General features: G+C 35.2%; 2 protein-coding genes across 5 annotated transcripts in view; one reads left to right on the top strand and one right to left on the bottom strand.

Annotated features, from left to right (window-relative positions):
* Positions 1-8840, bottom strand: part of LOC123680075 (CKLF-like MARVEL transmembrane domain-containing protein 8) — an 18916-nt gene extending 10076 nt beyond the window's left edge. Inside the window, exon 1 of the mRNA XM_045617748.1 lies at positions 8419-8840. Coding sequence (XP_045473704.1) covers positions 8419-8580 — 162 coding nt within the window. The 5' untranslated portion in view covers positions 8581-8840. The remainder of the gene's footprint in view (positions 1-8418) is intronic.
* Positions 2456-22658, top strand: LOC123680074 (kelch-like protein 26). 4 transcript variants are annotated; one of them, XM_045617745.1, is made up of 5 exons: positions 16727-17145; positions 17229-17415; positions 17631-18299; positions 18842-19440; positions 22010-22658. In XM_045617745.1, exons 3-5 carry the CDS (start codon positions 17653-17655, stop codon positions 22600-22602), a joined length of 1839 nt encoding a protein of 612 aa, XP_045473701.1. In that variant the 5' UTR covers positions 16727-17145; positions 17229-17415; positions 17631-17652; the 3' UTR covers positions 22603-22658. The 4 variants fall into 4 exon arrangements, with proteins under 4 accessions (XP_045473703.1, XP_045473699.1, XP_045473701.1 ...); XM_045617747.1 differs by lacking the exons at positions 16727-17145; positions 17229-17415 and adding an exon at positions 2456-2568; XM_045617743.1 differs by lacking the exons at positions 16727-17145; positions 17229-17415 and adding an exon at positions 13090-13420.

Genomic DNA, 22658 nt, shown 5'->3' with positions numbered 1-22658 from the left:
AGCTTTATTCGAAGATCACGAAAATGAAAAATTGCGTAAAATTGAAAGTTTCTTCATGTGAGATTTTGTACCTCTTTATTTATAGTTTCGATAACGTAGATCCCGAGAATGCTTGCAGCAGTTGGCGATAAGTACATTAGGTATTCGAGGAATAATAGGATATAAAGGGTGTTTTTTTTAGAGCTATAGAACTTTAAATTGCAATAAAACAACGATGGATTATTCGATTGACATGAATTTTATTCATCCGCAAGATAATCTTGTGGCATTACATTTTAAATATTATTTCTGGCATATGACCGCCACGGCTGGCTCGGATGTAGTCCAATCTGGACGTCCAATTTTCTATGACTTTTTCCAACATTTGTGGCCGTATATCGGCAATAACACGGCGAATGTTGTCTTCCAAATGGTCAAGGGTTTGTGGTTTATCCGCATAGGCCAATGACTTTACATAGCCCCACAGAAAGTAGTCTAGCGGTGTTAAATCACAAGATCTTGGAGGCCAATTCACAGGTCCAAAACGTGAAATTGGCGGTCACCAAACGTGTCTTTCAATAAATCGATTGTGGCAGGAGCTGTGACATGTTGCGCTGTCTTGTTGGAACCACAGCTCCTGGACATCATGGTTGTTCAATTCAGGAATGAAAAAAGTGCGCTTCATCGCTAAACAAAATTCGCTTAAGAAAATCGGGAACAACGGCAATCTCATTTTGGGCCCATTCGACGCCTTACTTGATGATCGTTTGGCTTCAATTCTCGCACGAGTTGGATTTTGTAAGCACGCAAATCAAGATCCTTCCGCAAAATCTTCCATAAAGTGGATGGACACAGATCCAATTCCTGTGCCCGATGGCGGATAGACTCATTCGGGTCTTCCTCAATGCTACGCTCTACAGCAGCAATAGCTTCTTCTGTACGCACCGCATCCTCTGGGGATGCGAGTTATCAATAAGAGTAAACGTGGTGCGAAAACGTTCCATCATTAATCGAATCAACTGCTCTGATGGACGATTTTGTTGACGATAACATGGACGTAGTGCGCGATAGGTACGTATTCCGCACAAAACCATTATTTTCTAAATGAAATTGCACTATTTGCAAGCGTTGTTCAGGCAGGAGCCTATTCATGATGAATTGCCAAACCAAACTGAGAATAAATCACTTGACAGCTGTTGAATCGGTCGCCATCTTGAACAGTAATGCCAACTTAAAGTTATATACCTCGAAAAAAAACACCCTATATAACGATTTTTTTAAAGAATTTCAATTTTTACTGATTTTTCCAAAATTTCGAGTTCAGTTGTCTCTTAAACTGTGAGTTCTACGAAAAATCGGTGTGCGTTTTCATAGTTCCTGATCCCTAATTAGCCGAATTTCGATCTCAACCGAAAATGTTTTGGTCGAAAAATTATGCTTAAATTTTCCAAAACCTGGACCTTGAAAAAAAATTTTGTTACGAAAAATTGAAAGTTCCTTCATGGAAATCCACGATATCTAATTAGCCGAATTTCGAACTCGGCCGAAAATTTTCATATGGAATTTTTATATCTCACGAAATATCTCAACTTTTCGAGAAAACCATAAAATATAATAAATTCTCGAATTCAGAACAGTTAGTTTACATGCGATTTCCTGCAAAGGTCATAAACTTCATTAGTTTGCTAGATCATTTTAACGTTGAATTCAAAATGCAAATTATTGAAATTGACGCTTTTTAATTTTATTTGTGGTCGTTATTCCTTAGCCACATTTTTTTTTCAGGTTATTTCATCTTCTCCAGACCCTAATCTTTGCTCCAGACCATAGAATATAGATTCTTAAACCTTTATAGATTTCATTGACAGTTCGAAATAATTCACTTATCTGGTAAACTATATACAAAATGGACCCAAAACTTGAAGTTTTGAAGAAGTTGTTTGAAGCTCAACGTATCGAGAAAGAGAATAAGAAGAAAGAAGATGAGCTCTATTCACTCAGCAAAGAAATTTGTGAAATCAAGAGGAAAATAAAGCAATGTCATAATGAGTCCACTAAACTGAACAACGAGAATTTTTCTCTTCAAAAAGAAAATGCAAATTTGAGAATTGAAAAGGAAATCATCGACAACGAAGTTGATCTTATCAAGAAAAGCATAACTCGGTTAACAGATGAACTGAATTGCATAGAAGATGACATGTACAGAGGAAAAAAAAAATTTTGGTCTGAAATTGATGATTTTGTTGACGAAATCAAACAATCCTCAGTAGACGATCGAAACATGGATATGCTGCTTGAAGAAAGAAGATCCTTGGAAGAACACAAGAAAGAAAAAATGTTGAAGTTGAATAAGTTACAAGGAAAATTCAGAGGTTTGCAAATGTTCCAAAAACTCCAAAAGAAAAGGTTGAAGCAAGTTGAAACAATAAGTAATATTAATGTTTAATTTTGGAGAGTTAATGGTATCAATTCGATCTGTAATTCATCAAAGGAATAAAATTATCATTAAGCCCTGAATACTTAGTAGAATTGAGAAAATAAGGATCATAGATGTTAAATCGATAAGGAAAACCATTGGTTCTAAGCAATGTGAGTATTATTACTATCATTATATTATGAAGGAAACATGAATTCTTTCATTCGCAGATAATTCAAGGAATGATGAATTTTTCATTGGAGTGATCGATTTTCCATTCTGTGAATAATTTAAATTGTTTGGTGACCTATTTCTATTCCTTCGAATGTACAATAAATATTAGCAATATAGTTTAACAGGCCAATTGAAAATTCGCTGGTCTACCATAGCAAAACACATTTTTTGACAAAATTCGATTTTATTATTCCACATAGTTGCCTTCGAGGACAATACAGCGATTATAGCGATCTTACAACTTTTCGATGCCATTTTTGTAGTACGATTTGTCTTTCGATTCAAAATATGCCTCAGTTTCGGCGATTACTTCTTCATTGGCGCTAAATTTCTTTCCAGCGAGCATTCTTTTGAGGTGTGAGAACAGGAAAAAGTCGCTGGGGGCCAGATCTGGCGAATACGGTGGATGCAGAAGCAATTAGAAGCCCAATTCATGCAATTTTGCCATTGTTTTCATTGATTTGTGACACAGCGCCTTCGTCTTGATGAAACAGCACCGTTTTTTTTAAAATGGGGCCGTTTTTTAACGATCTAATAACGCTATATAATATTTGCTGTTGATGATCTGGTCCTTTTGGAGGTCCAATGAATATAATACCTTGCGCATCCCAGAATACTGATGCCATAATCTTGCCAGCTGAATGTTGTGTTTTTTCTCGCTTTGGATTCATTTCATCGTGTGCAGTCCATTCAGCTGACTGTCGATTGGACTCCGGAGTGAAATGATGGAGCCATGTTTCATCCATTGTCACATATCGACTCAAAAATTCAGGTTCATTGCACAGCTTCAAACACTGCTCATAATCATTAACACGTTGTTACTTTTGATCGATTGTGAACTCACGCGGAACCCATTTTGCACACAGCTTTCTCATCTACAAATAAACATTCGTGAATGATATGATGTACACGTTCAGATGATATCTTCACAATGCCTGCTATCTCGATCAACTTCACTTTACGGTCATTCAAAATCATTTTGTGAAGTTTTGTGGTAGTTAGCATGTATAATAAGCTAATAACGAATCGTGTTCATTTATGTATGTACTAGTGGCTTAAAAAACTATCAATCTTCGATTCCAAATATCAAATATGAAGTAAAAAAGACCCCTGAATCAATTTCTGAATCTCCTCGAACGAACTTAAATTGTGCTGTCTTCTGTAACAGAAATAGATTCGCTTAACGAAGAAATAAACTTATTTAAATATAAACAATTGGATACACTCCAAATGTTGCAAAGAGACTACTGCTCGAAGATGTGGAGAATTTAATCGACACTTAAGATACGAAAAATAAATAAAAAAATCTTCCGAAACAAATGCTATTTTTAGAATACGCAGCTAATCAAGCGAAACAACTAATACCGGCAAGTGTTGAAGTGGAAACTTGTCCTATTGGAAATATTTGAGGAATGTATGTAACAACCTTTTAATTTATTCTTTTACGATATCTGAATATAGCTGGATAACAGTTATAACTTATAAGGACTGGGGTTTGTACGATATGAACATGCAATTGTAATTTGCAAGTGGAAAATTGCATTAATTATAAATGGAGTCATGGGTTTCAATTGAGGCGCTGACCTACTCATGAATGTTAATTGCAATATAAATGGAAATTATTTCATGATTTGAATAATATGACTTATCCCAAAAATGAAGGGAACACTGACGTGAAGTCGCCAATTGCCCCCTTGGAGACCACAGAAATATATAAAGTTATATGTGGTCTCCGAGGGTGGAATAGGCGCGTTGATGACGAACGATCAAAAGCTCCCAACTTCACTTCAGTGCTTTTCTCTTTTTTTTCGACATTCTGGCTTGAATTTTCTATGGTTCTGGTACCACTATCTACACGAAATTTCACGCAAAACTTCAAATTGTTGTTCAATAGATACACGCAAAATTTCAACTCGATCGGAACTTTTTTAACTGATTTTTTTTTACTTGACCTCATTCTCTAACACATATGTTCGTCTCCCTTTGTTCCACTATTCAATTACTGTCGAACTTGGAAAAATAAATGAAATTATAAATCTGTGAAGTTATGCAAACATGGGGAGATCAATAATTCAACATGAATGTAAAGAAACAGTGCGCAGAGATAGGTTGATTTTGTTAATAAAGGGTGTTTTTTTAGAGCTATAGAACTTTAAATTGCAAAAAAACAACGATGGATTATTCGATTGACATGAATTTTATTTATCCGCAAGATAATCTTGTGGCATTACATTTTAAATATGATTTTTGGCATATGACCGCCACGGCTGGCTCGGATGTAGTTCAATCTGGACGTCCAATTTTCGATGACATTTTCCAACATTTGTGGCCGTATATCGGCAATAACACGGCGAATGTTGTCTTCCAAATGGTCAAGGGTTTGTGGCTTATCCGCATAGACCAATGACTTTACCTAGCCCCACAGAAAGTTGTCTAGCGGTGCTAAATCACAAGATCTTGGAGGCCAATTCACAGGTCCAAAACGTGAGATTAGGCGATCACCAAACGAGTCTTTCAATAAATCGATTGTGACACGAGCTGTGTGACATGTTGCGCCGTCTTGTTGGAACTACAGCTCCTGGTCATCATGGTTGTTCAATTCAGGAATGAAAAAGTTAGTAATCATGGCTCTATACCGATCACCATTGACTGTAACGTTCTGGCCATCATCGTTTTTGAAGAAGTACGGATCAATGATTCCACCAGCCCATAAAGCGCACCAAACAGTCTGTTTTTCTGGATGTAACGGTGTTTCGACATACACTTGAGGATTAGCTTCACTCCAAATGCGGCAGTTTTGTTTGTTGACGTAGCCATTCCACCAGAAGTGCGCTTCATCGCTAAACAAAATAAAATGGACGTAGTGCGCGATACGTATTCCGCACAGAACCATTATTTTCGAAATAAAATTGCATTATTCAAGCGTTGTTCAGGCATGAGTCTATTCATGATGAATTGCCAAACCAAATTGAGAAAAAATTACTTGACAGCTGTTAAATCGGTCGCCATCTTGAACAGTATTGCCAACTTAAAGTTATATACCTCGAAAAAAAAACACCCGCTAGTAGTAAATAAGGATGTAGAGATCTGAAAATATTTTATGGAGAAAAATCATTGCCTGAAACCCCAATATGAAAATTTTCAGCTAAAAATTATGATTAGTTTTCCATAAACGTCTAATAGGCCATTCCGGTGAATCACCATGTATAAATTGAACTTATTAGGAATGCTTTTTTTTTGAGTAAACATCTTATTGATTTTCAATAGTATATCGTTTCAATTCAACAGTATTGCAAGTTTTAATATATTTTAATCTTATGTTGGGATTGTTTATGTTTGACTGAGTACTGATTCTTTATTATTAATATTAATATTTTCGAAAAACCTTAACGAATTTTATTCAGCTTCGAATTAGCTGAAAAATACTTTTCTTCTAGTAAATAGGTACAAAGTATGTACAATTTTCTAGGTGCTACTCCGATGCATTGCAAGTATGTGTGACCTTGCAGGTAGCTCATGTAGTAGAATAATATTCTCTCATGTTCTTCTAGAATCATGTTTATTTTTATACATCTGAATTGTCCAGGTGAGGCCAAGGTTTGATTTGAGATTTTTCAAATGAAAACTTCCGCCGACAATTAATTAGTGTGACAAATGATCAAAATTAGTTGAAAATTAATGATTTTCCTTCCATAATACAATGAGAGTTAATATCAATGCTTCTCGTGCTATTACCAATTCATGTCAAACTAAAAAACAAATTTCAATTCATATTGATCTTTTATAACTCTCTAGTTCATTGTAAGGAAAGAAATGAAAAATTCTTATATAATTATGGCGTCATACTATGCTTTGTTTCTTATTGATTTATTCATTCGAGGGATATATTGACGATTTCAAATTATACGAATTGAAATCTCTTCGTTGAAACATCGATTTGATGCTCACGATATACAGGGTGATTCCTAAGAATATATGATCCGAAGGTAGATATTTTCAAATTATCATGAATATTTTTAAACCGATTTCGTTGAAATTTAGTAAAGTTATTTGGGGTACTAATGCGCTTTTTTACTCCTAACCATATTGAAATTATTAGGTCCAGTGGCGTTTCATTGCACGTGGTCATAAGAGCCAACGATATTGAGGAAAAAAGTAAGCCACTGACTTTTTTGGGGTTTTTAATTTTTTAAGATTGAGTTACTAAAAATAAAACTCTTTGGGCACTTGGTTTTTTCACATCTAGCTTGGTTTTCGAGAAAAAAAATTGAAGCATATCATGAACACCTCCAATACCTCCAAGGTATATCTAGGAGGTATTGGCTTGAGTGACACCTTGTTTGGAATGTAATCCGATGGCCTCTTCAAAAATGCCGTACACTTAACCTTTTTTGTTCGTATTTCCGAAATATAAAAAAAAGTAGAATTTGTTACAATAGCAAGATTTGCAATAGAACATGAAGATAATGGAAAATGTTTTATTATGCATGGGATCCACCAAGCTTTACAGACTTGAAATCTTTAGATTTTTTCTCCTTCTGCCCCGAGATGTAGAAGAAAATTAAGAATACTGTGCGTATTTTTAATTTCAATTCTTCATGCTGTGTGTGTGAAATTTTTCATGTTTGTTTGCAACTTTTGCAGTAGTAACTGTTCTACTTTTCCAAATTTTTCGAAAGTACTAACAAAGAAAGTGATGTGAACGACATTTTTGAAAAGCAATCGAATTTTCTTCAAAACAAGGTGTCACTGAACCCCCTTCCCATTTAAGATATTAGGAGTTGCTCTCATCACGCTCAAAGGGTTTATACAAATTGAGTGGAACCATAGAGTACTTAACATAGATAGAGGGAGTGTACGAAATTTTTATATGGCCCGAACATGGTTAGATTACGTTGTCGGATTGTGATATATTTTCAAATCCACAATTTCACTATATCGTTATGAATTTATATTATATAGAATGTAATATATTTATTTGATTGATTCCCGATTAAATATGCAAATTTGAATATTTGGAATCCGATATCTTTCCCAATTGTCAAATTTATAATAAGCAGAATATTTATTATTTTCTGTATCTACCTGCTGAAACCCAAGGTTTGGCAACTTTTGCTCTCCTAGTGTCATCAAATGTTCACGTGGTTCGGCGTTTGTTTTTTGAATATCTGACTTATTTAGGTATTTATTTCAATGTATTTTGATTTAAATGAAACGTTGATTCACTATAGGACATAAGAAGTGCGTTCTTTATGGAGAAACTCGCGAATTGAGCGAAATATTGCATCACAGATATGTTTCAATTTCCGCGCGCTTCATGTCAAATTTGATAATTCATGTTGGGGACAAAATTTGCTCACTTAAAATGACATATGCTCCCTCTATCTATGTTTATTACTCTGAGATAAAAATCAATTGTAACCAACCGTATAATGGTACATTTTAAAATTGACACACATTATACACACCGGCAAAATTACAGTTACGGACAAAATCTCAATGAAGTTTGTGGTTAATTTTCTCTTCAACCCTTTGAACGATTTTAGCAATTCTTTTTTCGAATTGTAGCATAATTCTTTGGGAACATATTTATTCGAATGACATTCTCCTTTAGGGATATTAAGGGTGGTACTTCTCAAATTGACACACTGTATATTAGAGCGAACATTCACAAATTAATTCAAATTTAAAGGAGCGCGCAAAACGTCTAGATTTCCCGTAAATATTCATTCATAATTGATCTCAAGTTTCTCCGATACTTTTACTTTAATAGGTCAGAAAATACTCACAAATTCCGCTAATTTCAATATTCCTGGTGTGGTCTTGAAATAGTCAACATTCATCTGTATCCAGCCGAACCTGTTCGGTTGCGGGCCACCCTGTGCAGTTGTTTTATTCGCATTGTTGTTCGCGGGTACTTGCTCAACATTCACCACCGTTTCCGTCATCATCAAAGCGAAATTTCGGGATTTTCACTACCGTATAAACTGAAAGTAGGTCCTTTTGAACGAACACCTGTTCAGATCGAGATCGACTCGTTCGCTGGTTTCGATAACAGACGCACAGAACACCGCTAGGTATATTTTCGAGTCCTGCGAGTGCGGTTAACTGTTTCAAATGAAATTTCTACTGGAGTGTAGTAAAATGATGTTAGAGGTACGTATTGCGTTGCGCTTGTGAGTTGTTGTTGTTGAAGTTTCTCCCGTTCACTGGGTCGCTTCTAAAAAGGTGCGGACGTGTCGTTTACAGTACAGTTTGTCCTGCGGTGCAAGACTGCCTTATTTTTTCATTCATTACGAATTATGTATTGCGATTTTGTTGGGCTGAAAGATAAGGGTGTCGGTGGGAACCTGAAGCGAATTGTATTGGGTGTTCTCAAATTGGAGGTAAAGGGTGTTTTTTTTAGAGCTATAGAACTTTAAATTGCAATAAAACAACGATGGATTATTCGATTGACATGAATTTTATTTATCCGCAAGATAATCTTGTGGCATTACATTTTAAATATGATTTCTGGCATATGACCGCCACGGCTGGCTCGGATGTAGTCCAATCTGGACGTCCAATTTTCGATGACTTTTTCCAACATTTGTGGCCGTATATCGGCAATAACACGGCGAATGTTGTCTTCCAAATGGTCAAGGGTTTGTGGCTTATCCGCATAGACCAATGACTTTACATAGCCCCACAGAAAGTAGTCTAGCGGTGTTAAATCACAAGATCTTGGATGCCAATTCACAGGTCCAAAACTTAGACGGTCACCAAACATGTCTTTCAATAAATCGATTGTGGCACGAGCTGTGCGACATGTTGCGCCGTCTTGATGAACCACAGCTCCTGGACATCATGGTTGTTCAATTCAGGAATGAAAAAGTTAGTAATCATGGCTCTATACCGATCACCATTGACTGTAACGTTCTGGTCATCATCGTTTTTGAAGAAGTACGGACCAATGATTCCACCAACCCATAAAGCGCACCAAACGGTCAGTTTTTCTGGATGTAACGATGTTTCGACATACACTTGAGGATTAGCTTCCCTCCAAATGCGGCAGTTTTGTTTGTTGACGTAGCCATTCAACCAGAAGTGCGCTTCATCGCTAAACAAAATAAAATGGACGTAGTGCGCGATACGTATTCCGCACAGAACCATAATTTTCGAAATAAAATTGCACTATTTGCAAGCGTTGTTTAGGCGTGAGTCTATTCATGATGAATTGCCAAACCAAACTGAGAATAAATCACTTGACATCTGTTAAATCGGTCGCCATCTTGAATAGTAATGCCAACTTAAAGTTATTAACCTCGAAAAAAAAACACCCGTTACAAAGGAATAAAAAAGATTCCTTGGATCATTTTAAGATAAAAAAGTCCTATAAACATGGGCCCCAAAACGCTTTGTTTTCAAGATACAGGGTGTTAAAGATAAATTTTTTCTTATAGCACCTTCCCTTCGGCTTCCAAGATATTCAACTTGAATTTGGCATAGACGTTCCAAATTGGAGGTTTCATAATGTGAAATGCTAATTTTGAATGCAAATCTAAGGTGATATTTTTTCTGGAACACTGCCCACTTCTTTCCTCCAAACTTTTCTTTGGTGAGCCACTGGTAGTTCAAAAAAATGTGAAAACAAACTCTGGTCCTGTACTACACTTTTTGGTTTCTTGTAGTTTTGTCGCATTTGCTATCGATTTTGAGAAAAAAATTTCAAACAATTCTGTAGTAATCCTTTGGAAAATTCAAATTATTATGAAGATCCAGTTAGCAAGAGGCCAATTGAAAATTTCCCTGTCTACCATAGTAAAACACATTTTTTCGGCAAAATTCGATTTTATTATTCAACATAGTTGCCTTCGAGGGCGATACAGCGATTATAGCGATCTTCCAACTTTTCGATGCCATTTTTGTAGTACGATTTGTCTTTCGCTTCAAAACAGGCCTCACTTTCGGCGATTACTTCTTCATTGGCGCTAAATTTCTTTCCAGCGAGCATTCTTTTGAGATCTGAGGACAGGAAAAAGTCGCTGGAGGCCAGATCTGGCGAATACGGTGGATGCGGAAGCAATTCGAAGCCCAATTCATTCATTTTTGCCATTGTTTTCATTGATTTGTGACACGGTGCATTGTCTTGATGAATACATCTTTTTTTTTTCTTCAAATGTTGTTGTTTTCTAGCGATTCCATCCTTTAAACGATCCAATAACACTATATTATAATTGCTGTTGATGGTCTGGCCTTTTTGGAGATAAACAATAAATATAATACCTTGCGCATCCCAGAATACTGATGCCATAACCTTGACAGCTGACTGTTATGTTTTTCCTCGCTTTAGATTCGATTAATCGTGTGCAGTCCACTAAGCTGTCTGTCGATTGGACTCCGGAGTGAAATGATGGAGCCATGTTTCATCCATTGTCACAAATCGACGCAAAAATTCAGGTTTATTGCACTTAAACAGCTTCAAACACTGCTCAGAATCATTAACATGTTGTTTCTTTTGTTCGATTGTGAGCTCGCGCGGCACCCCTTTCACACACAGCTTTCTCATGTACAAATATTCGTGAATGATATGACGTACACGTTCAGATGATATCTTCACAATGTCTGCTATCTCGATCAACTCCATTCCATGGTCATTCAAAATTATTTTTTGAACTTTTTTGATTTTTTCGTCGGTGACAGCCTCTTATGGGCGTCCACTGTGTTCGCCGTCTTCGGTGCTCATTTCACCACGTTTGAACTTAGCATACCAATCAATGATGCTTGATTTTTCTGGTGCAGACCCCAGAAACTCTTCATCAAACTGTATTTTTTCCTTCAATAAGCAATATTATATCAGAAAATCGAGTACAAAGCAGATTTTCGAAAAGACAAGGATCATCGCATCCTTTATATGATCTTTTTTTCATGAAAAAAGTTGTTCTATCCGACATTAAGGTTATTGAACTATGTATGTATAAAATGGAAATTCTATAAAAACCTGGGTGTTCCATAAGAAAAAACTCTTTTACTCTTTTTTGGTTCACCCTGAATATATTTCCCGAGATATTTCCAAAACTCTTTGAGAATGTAGATCTTTAGTTATGTTTTCTCCAAGAGTGCATTTGGCGCATAAATGACCGAGAGTTCAAAAGTTCCTAACGTCAAATCAGTGCTTCTAGCGAATTTTTATTGATAACATTCGCAAATCGGCAAATACCTACATCAGAGAACTGAATCTTCAGAGTTGTTTTTCATTATTTCTAGGATTACATATGTCTTGTGATATTGTGATTATAATTTATTGTTTATTGATGAAAGGATTAGCTATATGCTACTGGGAAAATCATTAGCGGTTATTCAAGTAAATGATATTACCTGAATTGTATTTATAAAAGATACGTAGGTAATTTATTTTATTTATTGATATCTATATTGAAATGTAAACTACTTAGAAGAATTCGTGAAAGTTGGTAGGGGTATTCCGATAATAAAAAAGTTAAAATATGAATCAATTATCGTATTTCAAAATTTGAACTAAATGTATTTTCCTATGTTTTGACAAACAGTAAAGAACAAAAATGGGTGATGTGAAAACAATTAATTCCTTTCTAAACTCTATAATATCCCTATTAATATAAAGGATGTTCTTAAATTGGAGGTACAAACGAATATGAGAGTTTCCTCAAATCATTGAAAAAAGTCCTTTATACAACATGAGCTCTTAAACGGTTGTTTTCGAGATACAGGGTGATAAAAGCCATGGGCGCCCGCAGGGGGGGGGGCAGGGGGGGCATGGCCCCCCTCAGATTTTGATTACCTCATTTTTCAGCACATCACCCTCAATATTACTTTCTTAATCCAAAGGGCATGGAAAAAAGGAAATTAATGGATTCACAACAATTTTCCGGTTTTCAATGACAATCGTGGACACGCCTTATCTTTTTTCAATAATTTTCATTTTGCCCCCCCTGAGAAAAATTTCTGCGGGCGCCCATGATAAAAGCACTGGTAGTTTAAAAAAATGTGGAGAGAAACTTTGGTTCAGTACCACAATTTTTGATCCTTCTGTAGTTTTGTCGTATATGCTACCAATTTCGAGAAAAAAATTTCGAAAAATTCTCTAAAAATTATCAGGAAAATCCAAATTATTATAATGATCCAGTTAGTAAGCTGTTATGAATAAATCAATTATAAGTTTTAGTACATATTTACCCAATATATAGCGAAGATTGATGAAGATTCGATAAACTGGTATAAATGATCATCATAAAAAATAGGTCTACAAGAAACACCCTGTATCTCGAAAACAAAGCGTTTCGGCACATATTCATAAGACTTTTGTTCCTTAAATTATCCAAGGACTTTCTTATTTTTCTTTGTACCTCAAATTTAGGAACATCCTGTTCTCAGAGGTGGATTTATTCTCATTTCGATATTAAGAAATTATCCCGCAACCAACAAAGTAATTCGATGAATGAAGTAAAGAATACGCATAGGTGAGGTCAATTTTTATTCTCCATTCATTACCACTACATTCACCTTTGTTTAGAACGGAATGTCAGCTGAATGGTGGTACAAAGAATGGAACCATCTCTTCCACTCCTTTTGAACTCAGTTTGGCTCACAAAGTACCTGTATTCTAACGTACTCTCATCTCAAAGTCATTCGCCTTGTCCCACTTGGAATGTTTTTCCTTCTCGGTTTGTACAATAACAAAAATTCGCGAATGAAACGTTCGGTAAAACGGTTTTTTTTGTTCATGAGGAATGGCCAATCGTCGTAGTCGAAATATTGGAATAAATATTCGGAGTAAGTACTTTTCACCTGATTTTTTCGATGATACGTTCTTCGACTGGACTGTCCATTCCTTCTTAATATATGCGCCCAATTGATGTGGTACCTACTGATATATCTGTCCATTCGGAGTTGTAACTAATTGTTTAATTTGAATTTCCAAAATTTTCCGGATGAGTGTTGTTCGGGATATTTTTTAGATGAGTTATTTATTATCTTATCTGTCGAATTCCTAGGTATACCTTTTATACAGGATGTAGAGTTTACTTGGACAATTTTAAGAAAAAAAAAGTACTATAAACATGGGCTCGCAAACTCCTTGTTTTCGAGATAAAGAGTGTTTCTTGTAGTCCTACTTTTTTATGATGAGTATACCAGTTAAAAAAATATTTATCAATCTTTGCTATAGATTGGGTAAATAAGTAGGTTCCAAAACGTATATTTCATTTATTCATCACAGCTGACTCACTGGATCTTCACAATAATTTGGATTTTCTTGAAGATTGCTGGAGAATTGTTTGAAATTCATTTCTCGAAATCGGTAGAAGTTACGAAAAAACAACAAGAAACTAAAAAAGTGTAAAAGTAACAAGCCAATCGAAAAGTCCCCGGTCCACCATAGTAAAACACATTTTTTTTTGGCAAAATTCGATTTCATTATTAAACATAGTTGCCTTCGAGGGCGATACAGCGATTATAGCGATCTTACAACTTTTCGATGCCATTTTTGTAGAACGATTTGTCTTTCGCTTCAAAATAGGCCTCAGTTTCGGCGATTACTTCTTCATTGGCGCTAAATTTCTTTCCAGCGAGCATTCTTTTGAGGTCTGAGAACAGGAAAATGTCGCTGGGGGCCAGATCTGTCGAATACGGTGGGTGCAGAATCAATTCGAATCCCAATTCATGCAATTTTGCCATTGTTTTCATTGATTTGTGACACGGCACATTATCTTGATGAAGCAGCACTTCTTTTTTCTTCAAATGGGACCGTTTTTTAACTATTTCATGCTTTAAACGATCCAATAAGGCTATATAATAGCCGCTGTTGATGGTCTGGCCCTTTTGGAGGTAATCAATGCATATTATACCTTGTGCATCCCAGAATACTGATGCCATACCCTTGTCAGTTGACTGTTGTGTTTTTCCTCGCTTTAGATTCGGTTCATCGTGTACAGTCCACTCAGCTGACTGTCGATCGGACTCCGGAGTGAAATGATGGAGCCAAAATTCAGGTTTATTGCACTTAAACAGCTTCAAACACTGCTCACAATTATTAACACGTTGTTGTTTTCGATCGATTATGAGCTCGCGCGGCACCCAAAGGTCCACCAAAAAAAGTTCTGGAGAAAAGAAGCGGTTATTCTTTCAGAAAAAATATAACCCTGTAGATTTTCATATCACATGATGGAATCTTTAAATTGGAACATCTATGCCAAATAAATATCTTAAATATCTTGTGAAGGAAAAGGTCTATGAAAAAAAAAAACTTGGAAAAAAAAGACAAACTGTATCTCGAAAACAAAGCGTTTATGGGCACATGTTTATAGAATTTTTTGATCTGAGGAATCAATGGAATGTTTTAATATTCAATAATTTAAGAGATATTATATTGGTCCAATGATAAATAGGCCACCTAAATAAATCTTTCAAATATATCTGAACATCTCTGTATATATCTTCGAACTACATATGTAGGGATTCAGGATAAATTTAAAAACTTCCCATGGATTGCTAACAGTTTGATCTCGATCCATCATAAATTCTGGTATATGTGAAACTATATAGACAATTTAACAATGAATCTCTTCCATAAGATTTCTGTGTTGATTACTCAATGTTTAGTATGATAATTACTTTTCACACGGGAAAGAATTAATTTTATAATACTTCATAGAGAAAAGTTAAACCTGCTGATATCGAACTAGATCACAACGTTATTTTCATTTAATCAATTCGACAAGTTTTTCCAAATCAATCAGAAATTGACAGCTGTATTTCTTAGGCTAATACAATAAGATAAGTTTATAATTTCTTTTTTGACTTTCTAACGATAAAATGATCAGTAAAAGTTAGAAATATTACAATCGTTCCAACCTTCATAGAAAGGTTTCACTTTACAAGTCTTTCTATAAATTATCACAAAATGTAGGATTTTTCTCACTAATATTTTTAGAATACATCACTGCTTTGTAGGGATACCATATCATTAATTCTTTAGCGAAAAACGAAAAGTTACCAAAATAATTTATTTTGTTTGCAAATCAAAAATACTGTGTTGTATATTATAAAAATAAGATAAAGATATTCTGCGGTCATAGAACATTGCCACAGAACATCTTTATCTTATTTTTATAGTATACAACAGTGAAATACCTTCTAAAATGTAGATTATTGTTCGAAGAAATGATGTGAAACTGAAAACCCCATAAAAATCACCGGATTTGTAACAAGAAAGACCTCTGATTTCGTTTTAAGCTGAGCAGTCACGTGGTAATGTTCCCTTTAATAAATAGGATTTGATAACAAAAATATTGAACAAATTTTATATCTTGTACAAGTATGTTTTTAGTTGTGGAATGGTACCAAAATAATGTTCGATGTTCATGCGCAATCAGTAAAACTCATCAATTATAACCCAGGAAATAGTACAAGATTGATATACTTTCTCAATAATCATAGCTCGTGCTGCAAATAATTATTTATTATTAACCTTTTTACAACTCACTTGCTCTCTCTGTGTGAATGGCGGAAATGCTACTAACTTCAGAAAAACGTAGGTGAACATGCATTGCTTTATTATTTTCAATTGAAAACCTTTGAAATTGTCAGAAGGAAAGTTATTTTGACTCCTCTTCAAATATTTACAATCTGCTTTTGAAAGTTATCAATAATGGGAAATGGAAAAATCAATTAAACAGCATTTAGCAGAAAAGGGTGAAAACTTTCATCAACAAAAAAACTACACGTTATTCAATCTGAAGTAATACCCAGATATTCATCTCAACAGAAAGATAATGATAAAATAATTACCGAAAAAGGGATCTTCATTAAGAACTGACTCATAAAGACTAGGTACTAAGAAAATGGTTTTCGAATATCCGTTGGGTTTCAGGTATTATATGTATATAAGTTCACCAGAAGACAAACTCATAACAGTTTTATCTTTCACAAAGTGAAGTTATAATTTGGTAAGGCACTAGTGTAAAAAGATTTTTCGGCAGTGTTCTTCAGATTTTTTGTTTCGAAGGTGAGTAAAAGGTTTGTTTACAAGAGGATAAATGTGTATTTCGCATAAAAAAGTAGGCTCATTATTAAATGTACATTTAAGACAAGGAATCTCAATTATTTCGATTCTCAATTCGCTTCAACACACAAAGCCATTTAACATATAAAGCGTGATGAAAAAGAAGAGACTCAAGAGAGTAAATATTAATGAGTTACAATCGTTCGGATTGTCTTATTGAATTTTTGAATTGTACACAATTATTTCAAAATTAATTATCTATCAATTTCCATATATTTAACCAGCTGCTTTATAATTATCCGATATCTGTGATCTCCAGTTCTCTATGCTCTGGGAATCATAACCTTAATCGATGGTGTTTATTTATATTCGCTTGAATAGGTCTATGTTTATAAAATAAGAAGTTTTTAATTCTGATTTAATTTTTTTCTTTCTTCTTATGGATAAAATATATATCTAATCCATATATTTTCTTCGTCTCAACAGTAGACTTCGGGTAAGTTTTCAAATATTTCTGTCTTCTTTATTTAATGGCTGAATTAACATTTTGTGTTTCAAAGATAATTCCATTATTTCTAGAAAGAAAATATCTTGGTTCAAACGATGTCACCTCTACTATGGTTTGGACCACTTTTGGCTTTACAAGTGAATGGAATAATGAATAAAGTGACTCTAGATTTTGAACTCTTATTGAATCGTATCAATTTAAATGATTTATGATATTTTTGGTGAATTTGCTGATTATGTTCACGAAAGATAGAATTCGGTAATGTATTCTCATTGATATTTCAACTTGAATCTATACATTGAATAAATCAATAAATGAGAAAAGCATTAACATGAAGTGATGAGATTTTGCCCACTCGTTAAAACCAAAATATATTGCCTTACTTAAGATCTATGTTGATGATGAATATAATATTTAATAGAATAATGATATTTAAGAGAAGGATGTAATATCTAATTTTTCATTTTTTACAGATCCAATTAGTTTGTACTCACGATGAAACAGAGCCTTGATGACAACCCCTTATTCTCAGTGACATACAATTTTCCATCCCATCAGGCTCTAGTACTTGATGGTTTGAACTCACTCAGAATAAGGGAAGAATTAATAGATGTCACACTGATAGTTGAGGGACAATATTTCAAGGCACACAAAGTGGTTCTATCGGCATGCAGCGACTACTTCAGAGCCATGTTCACGGACAACATGATCGAGTCACGTCGAAAAGAGATCCACCTGAAAGGCATGAATGCTAAGGGCTTCTTGTTAGTCCTGGAATACGCTTACACCAGTAAAATCACCCTCAACCTTTCGAATGTACAAGACGTTCTGGAGGCTGCATCTTATGTACAAATATTAGCGTTGATCCAGACCTGTTGCAACTACCTGGAGGCTGAAATCGACAACGACAACTGCCTGGACATCGCAAACATAGCTGAAACTTATTCGTTGACTGCTCTGAAGATGGAGGTGTACAAGTACATGAACCAGAATCTTTCGAGTTTGTCCCAGACTAGGGAATTCTACAGGTTAACTCCATCGCAGCTGGAAACTCTGCTTGCTTATGATTTTCCAGTGGATTGTTCGGAATATGAAGTGTTGAATATTGTTATCCAATGGTTTTTCCACAAGGCACACACAGGGTGAGTTACTTACATTATTACACTTCCCAGAGACAAATTATATTTATATATAATACAAGTGCTGAAGGTATTTATCTTCTTCCACAAGTTCAAAATTCAATAAGGAGTGTTAGAATGAACCGTCTGTACGAGTGTTATGCATTATTTTCTTTAATTCACTGAATTTTTATTGAAATTAATGGAATATTGCCATACATATAATTTAGTGACTTTTGCATTGAAAGATGTTGATTGGCAAAACTGTTTTCTCTGTCACAAATTTGACAGATAATGGATAAATTCGTGACAGGAGCATTCCTAGTACTTGTGAACATATAGAGACTTTGAGATTGATGCAAAATAAAAATTCCCAAGCAAATTGCAAATATGGAAAAATTAGTTATTTTGATTTCCAGTAGATGTTCACTTTAAATATCGGCAAAGAAATTCGAAATAGAGTATGCATATAGAAATAGAGGGCTAGTCAAAATGAAACCTATTATTGAGAAAACCCTCTACATCCATATTAATAATTTACTGAAAATTTTCATTTTACGTTTCAGATCGGAAATAGACCTTTGCGAGGCAATGCAAATATTCGAACACGTACATTTCTGCGATATACCCCTCGCAAGAATTCACGCCATTCTAGGAGAGATAAACGAGAATCAGAAGGGTGATGGTGAATTACAACGTGTTGTCGTTTGTGAAATCTACAGCCAGCTAAGCGACAAGAAAAGTATCGTCCCCAGCAACCTCTTGAACCCTCGTGGAATGGAGCTGGCAGTGCTGAAAATAGGCGGTTTCGGAATGAGCGGGATCACCAACGAAATAACCTACAAGTTATCTTCGGAATCCAAATGGAAACACCTGACGAAGATACCGCACGTGGAACAGTGCAACTTTGGTACCGCTGTTGTGAACAACGACTTGTTCATCATAGGGGGCTGTTTCAATCAGAACATGCAGGAGAATATACATCCTTTTGGTTTTAAGTACAACACCTTGTACAACAAGTGGTGCACCTTGAGCCCGATGAAAATCGAAAGGTGTAGGTTTTCGTTGAACGTCCTCAATGGGAAGATGTATGCTGTCGGTGGAGTTGCTGAAGTTGAGGAATTTAATAGTAACGTTACTGGCACCTGTGAATGCTACGATCCAGGTGAGATATTAAGATCGTTGATTGAAAGTTGAATTATTTTTGCTTTCAATTTGATTAATTTACACTTTTAATTGGTACTCTTTGCGCTTTATTTCAACCTATTCTCAGTTAATGGGTATTGGCAGAATAGTTATTTATTATACAAGTGCAGAAGGTACTGATATTCGAAAACGAGCCAAAAAGATGCAAGTTTTTTAATGAACAGGTGTTTAAATGAGCCTTCTGTAAGAGTATTTTACATTATTTCAACTAATTCACTGAAAATTTATTGAGATAAATGGAATATTTGCATAAATATCGCTTAGTGATTTTTGCGTTGAAAAATGTTGGTTGGCAGAACTGTTTTCTGTATCACAAATTTGACAGATAATAGATAATGGTGGGTTTATGCACCATTCCTAAGAACTAATGGTGGATTTATGCACCAGTCCTAAGAACTAAGACTAAACCTAAGAACTTAGAACTAAGATTTGAACGTTAACAAATCAATGATGGTGTTTATGCACGTTTCCTAAGAACTAACACTAGCAGGCCAAATGTTGACTAAGAACTAAGGGCTCAGGTAAAATATAGAAGTGTGCGTGCGCCGCATAGAATTTCAATATTAACGAGTACTAATTTCTATCATTTTATGTTCTTTATTCGTGTTTATCGATGAAAAGTATTAGGTGTATTTGAAAAAATTAAATTTAATTGATATTGATTCGTGTTTATATATATCAATGTCAAACATCAAAGTATAGAACAAATAAAAAGTAGTTCGAGCACGTGCGCATGCCTTAACTAAGAACTAACAAAAGAGTGCATAAACGCTACTGAATTCTTAGGTTTAGTTCTTAGTTCATAGTTCTTAGGTACAGTGCATAAATCCACCATAATGGTGGGTTTATGCACCATTCCTAAGGACTAAGAATTCTTAGGTTTAGTTCATAGTTCTTAGTCCTTAGTTCTTAGGTACGGTTTATGCACCATTCTAAGAACTAAGGACTAAGAATTCTTAGGTTTAGTTCTTAGTCCTTACTTCTTGGGTACAGTGCATAAATCCACCATAATGGTGGGTTTATGCACCATTCCTAAGAACTAAGGACTAAGAATTCTTAGGTTTAGTTCTTAGTTCATAGTTCTTAGTCCTTAGTTCTTAGGTACGGTCCACCATAATGGTGGGTTTATGCACCATTCCTAAGAACTAAGGACTAAGAATTCTTAGGTTTAGTTCATAGTTCTTACTCCTCACTTCTTGGGTACGGTGCATAAATCCACCATAATGGTGGGTTTATGCACCATTCCTAATTTTGAACTTTTGGAAGACTTCTGCACTTGCATTAAAAATATTTTTTTTTCACTAACTTCTATTGGTAAGATTATTATCAGTCGGGTAATATTTCAAGACCTGGGTAGGTCATATTGGTGAATCACTGAAATTGTAAGAATTACGGTGAACATTGTTTCTCTTCTATAGCTTTATAGTATTATAGTTATTCCTATATTTGGGATGGATACTAACCTAGGAAATTAAATATCAAGAAAATTAGTGCAGCCATTATTGAGTTTATTTTTTTAATTATTTATTTCCGACCTCAAATCAGTTATGAATTATGTAACTAACCTGGCACTGTTTTATTTATTCATTTATTTGATACATAACGGCAGACTCAATTTACAATAGAAAACTCATTGAGAAATTACAAAAGAATAAATAGCATTTTCTGTTAATCAACAAATCGTTAGAAATTATATTTGACTAATGCACTTATATTATAATAGTTATTTATAATACAAGTGCAGAAGGCATTGATATTCTTCCACGAGTTCAAAATTCAATGAACGAGTGGTAGAATGAGCCTTCTGTACGAGTATTATACATTATTTTCTCTAATTCATTGCAATTTCATTGAAATTAATGAAATATTTCCATAAATATAATTTCTCTAATTCTGTGGTTATTCCGTTCATTCTTCCACATCTTGTAGAACAAAATCGTGCGAGAATATATCAGAAACGCACAGTTTTCATGGTTATATTTTATTATTCTATGTTGGTACTCTGAACTTTCCGCCACGGCTTGATCTGTCAATTCATCAATTAGCCTTAAAGAAATCAGTTCTGCCAACCAACATTTTTCAATGCAAAAATCACTAAAATATATTTATGGAAATATTTCATTAATTTCAATGAAAATGCAATGAATTAGAGAAAATAATGTATAATACTCGTACAGAAGGCTCATTCTACCACTCGTTCATTCCAAAACTCGCCACTTCGTGGCTCGTTTTTGAATTTTGAACTCGTGGAAGAATATCAATGCCTTCTGCACTTGTATTGTAAATAACTATTAGTGATTTTTGCATTGAAAAATGTTGGTGGGCGGAACTGATTTCTTTAAGGCAAATTGATGAATTGACAGATAAAGCCATGGCGGAAAGTTCGGAGTACCAACATAGAATAATAAAATATAACCATGAAAACTGTGCGTTTCTGATATATTCTCGCACGATTTTGTTCTACAAGATGTGGAAGAATGAACGGAATAACCACAGAATTAGAGAAATAACCATTTATCATTTTTCAGTTACCGACGAATGGACAATGATCGAACCCCTTCCGGTCGGCATCACCAGACACGGTGGAGCTGCCTTCGAACCCACATCCAAGCTGTTCATCTGCGGCGGCATCGACAGGGACTCCACCCTCTGCCAAAACTCGGTGTATTGTTACGAATCGCAGAACGATTCTTGGACCACTTGCGCCCCCATGTTGACTCCCCGCGCCGACCACGTGATGCTGTCCATCGACAATCATTTGTACGTGTGCGGAGGTTGGGAAGAAGACGACGAAACCGGTATCCGGACACTTGTGGACACCATCGATGTGTACGACGTGGAGAAAAATTGTTGGACAGTTCTGACGACGGTGCCGACGCCGAGGCACCACGCGGGGATAGTTAGTATTTTTCGTAAGATTTATTTTATCGGGGGCTTCCCCAGCAATGCGATGTTCGATAAAAGGACGGCTGCCATAGAGTGTTACGATATAGATAGTGACGTTTGGTCTACCGAAGAGAAATATCCTCAGGGCATTTGGGAGCACACTTGTTCTTTGTTGTACGTTCCTAAATGTAGGAACGGCATGGATGTGATTCCTCAGCAGACGGATCTCAGATGAGACGATATTGATCTGTGTGAAACTTAGAATATACTGGGTGATTCACCGGGATGGCC

The sequence above is a fragment of the Harmonia axyridis genome, chromosome 5 (assembly GCF_914767665.1).
Source record: "Harmonia axyridis chromosome 5, icHarAxyr1.1, whole genome shotgun sequence".
NCBI lineage: Eukaryota > Metazoa > Arthropoda > Insecta > Coleoptera > Coccinellidae > Harmonia > Harmonia axyridis.
This window is presented reverse-complemented; position numbering and strand designations above follow the sequence as displayed.